Source organism: Mus pahari, chromosome 5 (assembly GCF_900095145.1).
Source record: "Mus pahari chromosome 5, PAHARI_EIJ_v1.1, whole genome shotgun sequence".
Lineage (NCBI taxonomy): Eukaryota > Metazoa > Chordata > Mammalia > Rodentia > Muridae > Mus > Mus pahari.
The window spans coordinates 63,768,858-63,782,104 of NC_034594.1; the positions used below are offsets into that span (position 1 = coordinate 63,768,858).

The 13,247-nt window shown below is 45.0% G+C and overlaps 1 protein-coding gene and 3 non-coding genes across 4 annotated transcripts; all 4 read right to left on the minus strand.

Moving 5' to 3' along the window:
- Window positions 1–295: 295 nt before the first annotated feature.
- On the minus strand, window positions 296–8,990 carry Ncl (nucleolin). Its single transcript, XM_021198114.2, has 14 exons — window positions 8,796–8,990; window positions 7,709–7,825; window positions 6,498–6,999; window positions 6,107–6,283; window positions 5,922–6,008; window positions 5,592–5,733; window positions 4,843–4,967; window positions 4,101–4,224; window positions 3,463–3,617; window positions 2,841–2,964; window positions 2,528–2,649; window positions 1,681–1,807; window positions 1,108–1,331; window positions 296–1,003 (listed from the first exon to the last, which is right to left on the minus strand). The coding sequence occupies exons 1-14, from the start codon at window positions 8,811–8,813 to the stop codon at window positions 927–929; spliced, it is 2,121 nt and encodes a 706-aa protein (XP_021053773.1). The 5' UTR covers window positions 8,814–8,990; the 3' UTR covers window positions 296–926.
- Window positions 1,484–1,618, minus strand: LOC115064101. The gene has a single exon (XR_003843960.1). It is a non-coding gene; the product is annotated as a small nucleolar RNA SNORA75 (small nucleolar RNA).
- LOC115064107 lies at window positions 2,339–2,418 on the minus strand. Its single transcript, XR_003843965.1, has one exon. It is a non-coding gene; the product is annotated as a small nucleolar RNA SNORD20 (small nucleolar RNA).
- On the minus strand, window positions 5,809–5,878 carry LOC115064106. Its single transcript, XR_003843964.1, has one exon. It is a non-coding gene; the product is annotated as a small nucleolar RNA SNORD82 (small nucleolar RNA).
- Window positions 8,991–13,247: the final 4,257 nt, after the last annotated feature.

Here is a 13,247-nt window from a genome sequence, read left to right on the forward strand (position 1 = left end):
ACCTCTATGACAAACTTCCTGTTAAGCTAAGTCAAAAATGCCACTGCACTATTCCCTCTCTGTTGCAACTTACAACAAACCTTGTTTCCCAAAACTCTCTCAAATTTGTCAGGTTTTGGTCTTCAAGACAAAGTTTCTATGTATCCCTCACTGTCAATTCTGCAGACCCAACTGACATTGAAGTCATAGACAGCTTTTGCCTCCCATGGGATTGGATTGTCACTCCCACCCTGCTGAGATTTGGTACTCAGTGGCCAAAACTCTGTATTTGGTTGTCTGTGAGCTTTTTTTTCTCCCCAAGATAGGCTTTTTTCCCTCTAACACCCAGCCCTGGCTGTTCTGGAACCCTCTGTACACCAGGCTGGCCTCAAACTCAGATCTACTAGTCTCCTCCTCCCAAGTGCTGGGGTTAAAGGCATGTGCAACCATCCTGGCTATGTGAATTTTTCAACCCAATGGGGCACCAATTCCTTGTCTGGATCATTTCAAATTGCACTGTACTGTTTGTTCTTATTATGTTGGGAATAGAATTACATACCACACAAGCTCTTGTATGGCATTTCCAGCACTGATCCATGTGCTCTATCAAACATTTTTCCAGTACACACCCGTCTAAGATACCAATTAAATCTTCCAGATCAGAATCATGATGAGGCTGTTCCCCACCAATTTCCACATTTGTAGCTGGGAATTCTTGAAAGCAGTAGGAACACAACTCAAATTCCCACTGGGCAGAGTTGGTCTTGCCAAGCTCTTAAGCAACAATCCAAATGTAACCTCTAGGAAGTATTAAGTCTGGCAACAGAGTTTAGGATCTTTACTGTCTTGGAATGTCCTTAGAAGGCTCTGTCATTGAACAGGTAACAGAGTAAAAACCCCAGAGTCCTTTCTTTAAAATGAAGAGGGAAAGAATGGGATGGAAGGAACTATTCAAACTTCGTCTTCTTTCCTTGTGGCTTGAAGTCTCCCCCTCCTCCTCTGCCGCCTCGGAAGCCTCCTCTGCCTATAGGAAGGAAAAACATGAAAGGATACAATTAGGAACTGACCTCCCCCCATTTAAGGTGTTTGGTTAGGATACAGGTTTAGGAATCACAAGAGGTTCCTTACCTCCAAAGCCTCCCCGACCTCTTCCGCCAAATCCGCCTCTTCCACCTCTGCCACCACCTCTGCCTCCAAAACCTCCTCTGCCTCCACCTCGACCACCAAAGCCACCTTCACCCTTAGGTTTGGCCCAGTCCAAGGTAACTTTGTTTCCGTCAATTTCTCCATCTTCCATGGCCTCCTTGGCAGCTTTGGCATCTTCTTCACTATTAAAGTCTACAAAACCAAACCTAAAACACAGAAAAAATAAAAAAATAAAAAACACACCCACCCATTTTAAATGAAGTAAACACATTTTAAAGTAACACAATAAGCACCAAGTCACCCACATAGAACAACCACACAAAGTACTCTTCAGGTCAAGAAAATAACCAGTATCTCAGAATGTGTCACAGAACAGCCAAATATACTTCTGCAAAAACAGAAGATAAGTGTGCCAGTTCTGTGAATTCTCTTTTCTTCTCGTGCGAATCCATAATCTATCACTGGTTGACAGAAAGGAGCTCAATGAGAAGATACTGCAGACCCAAGTTCTCCATGCAGAATTCACTAAAAAGCAGCAACACTATGCCTTCTTACCCTTTAGAAGACCCAGTTTCCCGATCAGTGACTATTCTTGCACGAACAGAGCCCTCAAATGATTCTTTTAAGGTCTCTTCAGTAGTATCCTCAGACAGACCTTTGACAAACAGAGTTTTGGATGGTTCTGGAAAAGAAAAATGCCTGTTTTATAGGTTTCACTATGAACCCTTGGTGAATAATACTGCCACATTCAGCTGAAGTAATTCCTTTTTTAAAAATATTTTTACGTGCATTTGTGTTTTGTCTGCAATCTATGTCAGATCTTAAGAGTTACAGACAGGGTTGGCCAGTAGTGCCGCAAGCCTTTAATCCCAGCACCTGGGAGGCAGATTTGAGTTCAAAGCCAGCCTGGTCTACAGAGTGAGTTCCAGGACAGCCAGTGCTACACAGAGAAACCCTCTCTTGAAAAGCCAAAAAAAGTTGCAAGACAGGTGAGGTGCCATGTGGGTGCTGGTATTTGAACCCAGATCCTCTCAGTGCTCAACCACTGAGCTCTTACACTGATTTTGTATGTCTTTTTCCACCCTTTACCAAAAAAAGCAATTAACACAGGAAATTAAGGTTAAAGAAAAAAAGAAAAAAGAAAAAGACTACACTGGATCATATCTAAGCATACTCAGAGGGCAATCAAGGTTGCTGCTTTTAGCTGACATAGCTGGATCAGAACTTGACTATCTAGAGGAATTTTCTTGAGATTTCATCAATTATTTCTCAGGTAATCAGTCATCATATCCAGTTGTCATTTTCTCAGCAACAACATTAAGACAGCCCCAAATGAGCATATAGGCACATAAAAAATCAAAAAATATTACACAACCCATGTCACATCATGTCAAGGACTTACGACTTCTTGCATTGGATCCTTGCAACTCCAGCCTGATTGTTCTGCCCTCAATTTCCATTTTATTACAGGAATTTAATGCTTCTTTAGCATCTTCAAATGAAGCAAATTCTATAAATGCATACCTGAGGATTGAAAGTCAGTTCTCAGAATAAAGCTTAGAAACATATGGCATCAGCATGTAATATTTGCTGCCCTTTGTATAGCTAAAACTTTAGGGTTTTTTTTTCTTTTAGCTAACAGGACAGTCTTAGTCTTACTCTTATGTGTAAGAGCATGTATATCCAGCCCACATCTAACATAAAAAATATTTTACCCTTTAGGTTTGCCTTGTGGGTTCTGGGGCACTTTGATAAAAGTTGCTTTCTCAAATACTTCCTCAAGAGTTTCTTTTGTTGCACTGTAGGAAAGGTTACTTAAAACCAAAGTCTTTGATTCACCTGCAAGTACAAAGATAGCACATTAGCAAGGTATGTTAGAGTATGTCTGTGTTTATTAAAACACTCAGTAAGTAGGCCACATATAAAGCATGTCTACAACCTAATCCACAAAAGGTTATGTTAACTGGCATGTTAACTGAAACAATGGCACTTCAACCATGGACCATATACCATAATTCTAGAACCACCACAGTGTACATCCATTATATAATACCCTTCCTGCTCCTTTCATTTTCAGTATAATTAGATGACTGTTCTTTGTTGTCCTACAATATTTTCTAAAATAGTTTAAGCCATTTAAAGTAGAAACCATACCCAACAAAGAAAGCTTTATTTGCCTACTATACTCCAAAGGAAATGATTTCAAATAGCTTTCATTCATGAAGACTAAACATCAGCTATATGAACAAAGGTAAACTAATTGTAGCTAATCAAGTACTTAAAAGTACAGATACAAATGATTCCTGTTTCCACTATACAATTAACCCTTTAACTTACCACCCCAAGTGCTGTTCTTTCCAGTTCTCTCTTGCCTTTGTCCTTTCTCTCCAGTATAGTAGAGTGAAACAGATCGGCCATCAATTTCTGCCCCCTGCTTTTCTTCCAAATTTTTCTCTGCATCAGCCTCAGACTTAAATTCAATATAAGCAATCCTAAAAGAGTACAAGCCCAAGTTGGACAAAATATTACTTAAGCATCAGTTATGAAGGACTTAGTCACATGTGTAGTGCTGAAACAGGTGGTATGACTAAACAGCTTTTACTCTTCTTTTACTATATATTAGCTCATCTTCTTTAAACTGGCCTCTTATGTGAGGAGGAAAAAGAGCCAACACAATAATAGACCGAACTGCCTAGAATCACATTTCTCTCATAAAATAGGGAAGGATAGTATTGCTGGCAAAAGATGCCAATTTGGATTGAGCCTGTAAAATTGATCACAGCTTTAAACCCCATCAATTGAGCATTTTTAATCTCAGAACTTGGGAGGTAGAGGCCAGAGGACCAGATATTCAATTTTCTGGTTATGAAGTAAGTTTGAAGCAGCACAGACTACTTGAGACTGTCAAGGTCAGGAGAGGGGAAGACGACACTAAACTGTTAATAAAGCTTAACACTCAATGACATAAAACATACCCTTTACTTTTCCCATCCTGGCTGACTAATCTGATCTCCATGGCGTCTTCAAACACTTCTTTTAATTCTTCCTCAGTGATGTTGAAAGAGAGATTTTTGGCTAAAAGTGTTCTTGCAGCTCGAACTATGTAAAAAAAAAAAAGATTTAATTAAGTACATCAATTTACAAGTCACAGAGAATAAAACAAATAATTCCTATAAAGGACAAGGATCTATGCTTGCCTAGTATGCAAAAAGCCTAGGTTCAATTTTCAGCACAACTAAATAAGAAACAAAAACTTCAAAATCCAAATTCTGAAACTTAAAATAGGGATCAAGAGTTCATTTAAGATATATGTGTAGCCGGGTGTGGTGGCACATGCCTGTAATCCCAGCACTTGGGAGGCAGAGGCAGGTGGATTTCTGAGTTCGAGGTCAGCCTGGTCTACAGAGTGAGTTCCAGGACAGCCAGGGCTGCACAGTGAAACTTTGTCTCGAAAAAACAAAAAAGATATATGTGTAAACTTCATGCATGCCATGATGTGGTCAGAGGACAAGCTTTTCTCTCATATAGCTTCTAGAGATCAAACATTTTCCAGCAAGCCCCTTTACTCACAAAGCTATGCATCCTTTCAGCCCTGACATTATACATTCCAGGAATCAAACCTGTCAATAAGCACGTGACCCATGACAGTGAAACTAGGGAAGGGGCACCCGACAGCCTAAGTCTGTTAGTATCCAGTCACCCAGACTGCTTACATACCTTTCTTACTATCTCTTCCTTTTGGTTTTTCTAGTTTAATTTCATTGCCAAACACTTTTAAACCAGTGAGTTCCAAGGCCTTTTCTAGGTCTTCAGCAGATTCAAAGTCCACATAACCAAATTTCCTTGAAGATGGAAAAACAAATTACAGGCATGAGAAGGTGATCTACACTTATACCATGTGGTACACAAATGGATGGAATCTATAGCACTAATATCCTTATCTTCCACAAAACCAAGTCCCAAGAAATGACAACAAATTCACCTCTACTTCTTCATTCAGTATATTGTAACTAACAGCAGTAGCTGGCATGGACCCTGCTAAGTACTGAGAATACTTTTAGCTAAAAACACTGACTATGCAGATCCATACTTGTAGATATGGCACAAAAAATTTTATGTGTTTAATATCTTTTATTGTTTAAATTTTATTTTATCTTTTATTTACTTTACATTTTCGTATTCCATTCCCTGTCTCCTGCCACCTACATTCTTAAAATTGCTATTTGACATCCCCGAGTCAAACACAGGAACTTCAAATTGCTGGCCCTATGATTCAGTGATTTAGTTCATTACTATAGTCTTTCTAACTGCAGTTCCTTAACTTCCTGTATTTAAAGGGCATGAGAGAAGACAACTGACTTTTACTAACATAGTTAGATATAGCCCCATGTTTAAGGGCAGGGAAGAATACAACTGGAATGTAAAAATTCTAGCTGATACACATGCAACATTCAATAAAAACTTACCTATTTGTACCAGTTCTGACATCCACAACAGCAAGATCATTTTTTGCAAAAAGTTCACTGATGGCAACTTTTAATTCAGTAACAGACTTGTTTGGATTAAGGTTTCCAATGAACAGATTGAAAGGTGTAGTTGGTTCTGAGCCTGCACACACACACATAAAAAGAACTTTCAGTCCACTTAAGCATACAACAAATGAATTTCATCATAAACTATAAAGCACATCAGCATATTGCATTTCAACCCCATATTTCAGTATTAAGTCCCTTTGTCACTCATCACTTGTGCTAGAGCTACTCTGATGTGTTGTTTCCCCAGTTTTGCAGGCTTACCTTCTACTTTCTGTTTCTTGGCTTCAGGGGCTTCTTTCTGCTTGGTCATCTCCTTCTTCCTTTTTCCAGGTGCTGCTTTAACAGGTTCTAGATATTTTGAAATGTCATTCATGAGTAAGCAGACACTTTAGCATTTCCATTAAGCATTAGTTAGGTCAGCATATTTTAGAAGTTAATTTGGTTACCTTCCTCCTCTTCTTCCTCCTCCTCTTCCTCCTCCTCCTCATCGTCATCATCATCATCTTCATCCTCTTCCTCGTCATCATCCTCCTCTGCCACATTCTTGGCTTTCACAGGAACAACTTTTGCAGGAGTTTTCTTTCCTTTGGCTGTTGTGATCTCCATAACTTCTTCCTCAGAGTCTGAAAGAAAGATGGCAAATCAGGCAAATGCATTTGCTACCAATCCAGAGAACATAAATAAGTGCTACAAATACTTAAAAAAAAAAAAAAAAACTTAGCAAATGAAAAACCAATTAAGTTATGGAAAGAACTAAGCACAAAATATGAGTTTCTAATCTAAATCATGAAAGTGAGGGAATGTACATGCAGTGCTCTATCCTAAGATCTAACTCACCATCTTCCTCCTCTTCATCATCATCCTCATCATCATCTTCCTCATCATCATCTTCCTCATCTTCGTCCTCTGAGGCAGGAGCAGCAGAAGCTGCTTTTGCTGGCTTCACTCCTTTTACTACTGGCGGCTCAAATTCATCCTCTTCCTCATCCTCTTCCTCCTCATCGCTATCTTCTTCATCCTCTTCATCTTCATCCTCATCACTGTCTTCCTTCTTGGCATTCTTACCATTCTTAGCCCCCTTTGCTGGAGTGACAGCTCCCTTTTTACCAGGAGTTGGTACCAATGCTTTTGCTTGAGCAGCTCCCTTCTTGCCCGGTGTTGGAACGACTTTGGCTGGTGTAACGGTTTTTTTAGCTGGTGTGGCTGCTGCCTTTTTGCCTGGGGTCATAGCTGCTTTCTTAGCTGGTGTGGGAACTGCAGCCTTTTTTGTTTGTGGAACAACCACCTTCTTTGCTGGGATTGTGGTGGCCTTTTTGCCTTTTTTCTGAGGGATGACAACCTTGAAAACAAACAAGTCATAAGCATGCCTTTGTATTCAATGCTATGTTAAGATACCAATACTAACTTTGAGCACAAGAAAATGGGCATTAGATATGGACATTCTTAAAAAAAACAAAAAAAACAAAGCCAGGCAGTGGTGGCACAAGCCTTTAATTAATCCCAGCACTCGGGGCAGAAGCAGGTGGATTTCTGAGTTCGAGGCCAGGCTGGTGTACAAAGTGAGTTCCAGGACAGCCAGGGCTACACAGAGAAACCCTGCCTCGAAAAACAAAACAAAAAACAAACAAAAAAAGCAAGAACTGGAGAGATGGCTCAGAAGTTAAAAGCATTTGTTACTCTTGTAACATCCACTTGTAGCTTTAACTCCAGTTTCAGGGGATCCAAGTACATTCTAGTATTAGGGTACCAAGCATGCTTAATGGGTGTGTGAACACAAAGACAAACATTAAACCCTTTAATAAGGAGACATGGCTTTCAACACTTAAAAAACTGGACTCAGCACCTGAGCTTTTCTAAGAAATCTTACTGAGCATGGCCATATCAACTGTCTTGAGACAGTACTGTACTCCCTGCTTGCCTGAATTCAAAATTCTGCCGGTTTCTGTCTCGTGTGTGCTGCCTTGCAAAAAAAAAAAAAAGGGGGGGGGGGCTTGCCATTCAGCCAAAGTTCAATTCCACCGGCTTTATTGCTGCAGTTAGTTTCTTACCTCCTCTTCTCCACTGCTGTCATCTTCATCTTCTGACATTTCTTCATCTTCACTATCCTCTTCCACTTCCTTTGGAGGAGGAGCCATTTTCTTGGACTCACCGTGGGTTTTGCCAGCCTACAAACACAAAAATCACGGGCATTTTCAGTCACTTTGCCTTCAGCCATCACCTTCTTTCTCACTATAGGACACAAGCATAAAGACTTCTTCCCCAGGCATGGTCTTCTCCTGGCAAATTTTTCTGCGAACCGCGCATCTCTTTCCTTCTCACAGATAACTGAGCTAACAGTACTCTTCACCAAGAAACAGCCACTGGTTATAAAGTCTCCTAGTCGTGGCCCTCGATCTTCTGGCACCTTCCACAAAAAAATCCCAGTTAAAAGGATCCCTCTAAGTTATTTGCTGGGGAAGAGGGTATCTCGAAAGCACAGCTTAAAGCAGCACCTCGTAGCCGCACTGCTTCCGGCTTTCTCACGTTTCCAGCCCCACCACGTGGAGTCTCCAAGCGGGTCACCACGCGCCACCTCAGGGGCCCACCACGTGTCCATCCCCCCGTCACCGTCAGAGACTGCCGATCGCCGGGCCACCCATCCATCGCCACGCCGCCGTCCCCATTCCCGGGGTACCGACACTCCCCCACTGCCCCGGGTAGCGCGACACGTGCGGGACGCCACCAACCACGTGGCGGGCCGCGCACCGGAGCACGTGCGCGGGGAGGCGGGGCCCCGGGACCGCTCGCCGCCTGCGGTCGGCTCTCTCTACCCACGCCGGGGCCTGCGCCCCTGTCCGCGCTCAGCTCCTCCGAGCTCTCCTCACAACGTCCCCTCCCGCCCGCTGCACCCGACCCCTCGACAGCGCCCTCCGCGGAAACCTGCCTCCGCTCTTCTCATCCCCCTAAGTCAGAGGCCAAGCACCGCGAGACCTCCCGCTAGTCGCGCGAGACTTTTCCCCCCCAGCATGGCGCCCTCGAACGCGCCCGGGATTGCGCGCAGGCCCTCCTCCCCTGCGCGACGGACGGGCGGGCGCGCGCGCGTTCCTCGGAGAGCAGGGGCCTAGTCGTCCGCGCCGGCGCGCCAAGGCCTCTTACCTTTGCGAGCTTCACCATGGTGGCGGATTACGGCGGCGGCGCGTGTGGAGAGCGAGCAGCTCGGAAGAGCTCAGCGGAAGCCACACGAAGGCGACTGCAGTAGCGGCTATGGACGACTCGGGAGCACGTACAACCGCCTGCCAGCTACAGCTAGCGTCTGAGGCAAAAGACTGAGCCTGCCCAGTAATCGCCTCTGGAAAGGCGACGAAGGGGTCCTCGTGACCTCGCCTCCACCAACCAGAGTTCGCGTCCGTCCCCCGAGCCAACCGCGAGCCTTAACCCGAGGCAGCGTGAGGCGGGCCTAAGGCGTGGCGAGGGGCGGGGCTGTTGGGGCGGGGCCTGACGTCTGCTGCTGAGGGCGGGACTCGTTTGGGCCCAGGCGGGCGTTGACTGGTCAGTGTGCCGCTCCTTTGAACGCGCCTGAGCGCCCGGCTCGCCCTACGCCTGCGCAGTGGGACGGGCGCGTTTGGCGCGGCTTGTGTGTGAGGCGCGGGAGGTGGCGGCGTGGCCCGGGTTCCCTCAGGTGTTCCGAGGCGGCATGGACGTCTCTGCTCAGGTGGTCTGCGCGTCTCTCGGGGATTTTCCCCCGGCGCCGCGTGGACCTGCTGAAGGAGAGCGCCGGAAGGCCTAGCGTTCCCTCGGGGCTGATGAGCGGGCTTCGGCCTGCCCTCCGCGGAGCCGAGAACGGCCTCTTGGCTGCGGTGGTCGGATGCGAGCCCCCCGCTTTCCTGAGAGCTCCTAATAAAAGCAGTTGTGCGTGTGTGTGTGTGCGCGTGTGCGAGTGTGAGCAGTGCACAAGCGGTCCATGTAAATCTCGGTGACCACGCGGTAGGTATAACTCCAGGTTGAGAGAGGTGACTTCCTGGTGTGATGGGGAGAGGGAGTCGGCCCGCGTGTGAGCACGCTCACACGTTCCCTCCGCGGCGGGAGGACGAGAGAGTTGTCTGGCCTTGCTTTAAATGGATTGCCACTAACTGGTTCCAAGCGTAGCACACAGGCGCCCTTCACCAGCTAACAATATCGACTAGAAATGACCTGTGGAGTTTTCGCCGGGGGTTGAGATAGGACCTCATGCTTTGCTGACGGTGCTAGAGCACACACTCTGTAGACCAGGCTAGCCTCGACCTGTGTCGGCACGCCTGGCCCAACCTAGGAGATGTTATTTTATGAGACAGGGTTTCTCTGTCCCCGGCTGCCCTGGGACTCACACTGTAGTCCAGGCTGGCCTCGAACTCAGAGATCCCCTGCCTCCCTCGTGCTGGGATTAAAATCACATACCTGACTTCAACCTCAGATTTTAATGCAAGTCGGATGTGTTGAGTCCCCAAGTTTTCTATCTGACCCCGGGCCTTTGGAGATAAGTAGAAATAGTCACTGTGTGATGCTTTACTTACTAAGGCCTTGCCAACAAACTGAGGATGGCTACAGCTGCACCCAAGTGTGCTCAGGGCAGGAGATGGCGACTCCTTGTTGTGGGGGCATTGTCTTTATAGGGAGACCGGCCACACCTTGAGCTGTATAGTATGGAGCCAAGGGAGACTCTTGGGTAGAGGGATATAGGAGGGATGGTGTGAGGAAGACTGGATATTTCCAAGCAGAGCAAGCTAAAGGCATTGAGGAGGAGACAAGAAGATGAGCTGTGAGTGTGAAATGACTTGGGTGACATGGCTTCCTTTGTCAATCCAATCTTATCTGTATGGGCTATCCTCAGCCCTTTGGTAAAGTGCCACTAAGAAATCTCTGCTGGCACCCAAGGTTAGTTACACTCCCGGATATTATCAGTTGCCTAGTACTTTTCTTGGCCATTTATTGTTCATTGGCCCTTCCCCAGACAGAGCACAGACTGTTGTCTGCTTTATTCTTGGTACCTAAAGCATTGCCTGGCATATGATAGTGGTGGAAATTACTTGCTAACTGGACTGAGGAATGTAGCTCAGTGGTAGGTGCACACAAGGCCCTACCACCACAAAAGAATTTAGGAACAGAAGTTTTGAGTGCACCAGCAGCAGGGACAGCTAGCACGATTTGGCGCTTCTGTGGAATCAACACCTAATACATATGTGGTGCTTATACAAGTTATAATTGAATATAGCTATATCATATTGGATCCCCAGTGTCCCTGTAGAAAGCATGGGTGGCAGCACATAACTAACTCCAGCACTGGGGGTTACAGGGAGCAACGACAGGAGGATCCGTGGCATCTGCTAACCAGCCTGTCTAGCCAGGAAAGGTGACCCTGTTCAAAAAATAGGATAGAGATGGTGTGAGGATGTTAGTGCCTGCCTGGTATGTGCAAAACCAAGATCAATAACTGTTCAGTTATACAAATAGAGCCAAGTACCAGGTTCTATTTCAGCTCTTTAGAAATTTTAAATTCATAAATGTATTCAAAATAGGCCAAAAGCATCGCTGCTCACAGACATGAGGGCATAGAGTAGCAGTTCTCAACGTGTGGATCTCAACCCCTTTTAGGTCAATGACCCTTTTATAGGGGTCATATATCAGATATCCTGCATACATTGCAATTCACAGCAGCAAAATTAGCTATGAAGTAGCAATAAAACTGATTTTATGGGTGGGGGTCACCACAACATGAGAAACTGTATTAAAGGGTCATAGCCTTATGAAGGCTGAGAACCCCTGGCATTGAGTTAACTTGGCCAGTTACAGAACTAATAGGAGATTGGATGTGTATGTATGTGGGGGGAGGTATGCCTGAGTTCAAATATAGAGGCAACAGATTAATCTGGGGTGTCTTTTTCTATCAATACCTTTTTTTTTTTACAGACAATCTCATGCATCCCAGGGTGTCCTTGAACTTCTGATTCTTTGCCTCTCCCAAGTGCTTGTGTTACAAGCGTGTGCTACTGCTTAAGGTTTTATGTTGCTCTGGAGGTTGATCTTGACCTTGTGCAGACCAGGCAGGCACTAACCAACATCCCCAGCCCTTCTCTAACTTATGTTTTGAGCAGGATCTCTTACTGAATCTCACCTTTATGGTTAGATAGGCTGGGTAGCATATGCCAGAGAGCTTCCTGTCTCTGCCCCCCACTCCCCACCCCAAGTACTGGGGTTACAGTTGTTGTGCGGCCAACCCCATGCTCTTTATAGGGATATCAGGGATCTGAACTTGAGTCCTCATACTTTCGATGTAAGCCCTTTATCTGCCGAGTCATCTTCCTATCCAAGGAGAGAGGGCTTAGAGACCAAGAGGCAATGAATAACAAAATCTCTAGGTCAGTTCCCCATGCTAAAGGTCCTACCATTTATTTAAATGTGCTTCTCTCTTAGTCACAGTGTCTGACAACACAACTCAGCCTTTTTTTTTTTTTTTTTTTTTTGGTTTTTCGAGGCAGGGTTTCTCTGTGTAGCCCTGGCTGTCCTGGAACTCACTCTGTAGACCAGGCTGGCCTCGAACTCAGAAATCCACTTGCTTCTGCCTCCCAAGTGCTGGGATTAAAGGCATGTGCCACCACGCCCGGCTCAGCCATTTTTTTTTTCCTTTCTGACATGGTCTTGTTAGGTAGCCCAGGTTAGCCCAGTCTACTGGATGGTTTTCTGTGTCAACTTGACAGAAGCTGGAGTCATCAGAGAGAAAGGATTCTCAACTGAGGGAATGCCTCCCTGAGATCCAGCAGTAAAGGATTTTTTTCAATTAGTGATCACTGTGGGTTGTGCCATCCCTGGGCAGGGGTCTAGAATTAAGGCATCTGGAAATTGTGTTTCTGCCTCTGCCTTCTGACCATTGGCATTACAGGTGTGTTCCTCTGCACCTGGATTTCAGCAAATACTAATTGAAAAAAATCAGTTATAAATATACCACATAAGGAACAAAAAAAAAAAGTTAGGCATGGTAACTCAAACCTATAATCACAGCATTTGAAAGGATAGTGCAGGGAGATTATCATGAATTTGAGGCCTGAATTAACAACCTAAGTAACTGAGTTCCAGACCAAGCTGGGTTACAAAACAAGACCCTGAATGAATGAGTGAATAAGTGAATGGGTGAATGAGAGATTCAAAACAACCAAGCACAGTGGCATAGGTCTGTAATCCCAATGATCCTGAAGAATTTCTAGTACAGAGCCAACCTGGTCTACACCACAAGACCTTGTTTCAAAGAAGGAGAAGGGAAAAGGAAGGAAAACACCCTGCCCCATCCTTCTAGTTTCTTTGTCTAAATAGTAGGGATAATAGTACCATCATTTGTGTGTAGTGGGTATTACAGAAGGTGACATAATTTTTTATTTTGAGGCTACATATGCTCTGGGAGAAAATGACTATTAGGCCCATAGCAAAGGAATCAGTCAATAGATGGCCAGAGAGGAATTGAGGCAAGCATATGTGAGAAAAGCATAGTGTCTTACTCTAAACTCTAGGCTGGTCTACAACTGACCCAGTGTAGCCTTGAACTTGGGGTGATCTCCTGCCACAGACTAGTGGGGAAGAAAT

Bases quoted from the DNA above. Each gene is read 5' to 3' on its own strand.
- Ncl (XM_021198114.2), bottom strand. The intron at 1,808-2,527 runs GTAAGTCCTTGA...TTTCTTTTCCAG, and splicing joins AGGATCCAATGCAAGAAGTC to AACCATCCAAAACTCTGTTT. The intron at 1,004-1,107 runs GTAAGGAACCTC...TCCTTCCTATAG, and splicing joins AGGTCGGGGAGGCTTTGGAG to GCAGAGGAGGCTTCCGAGGC.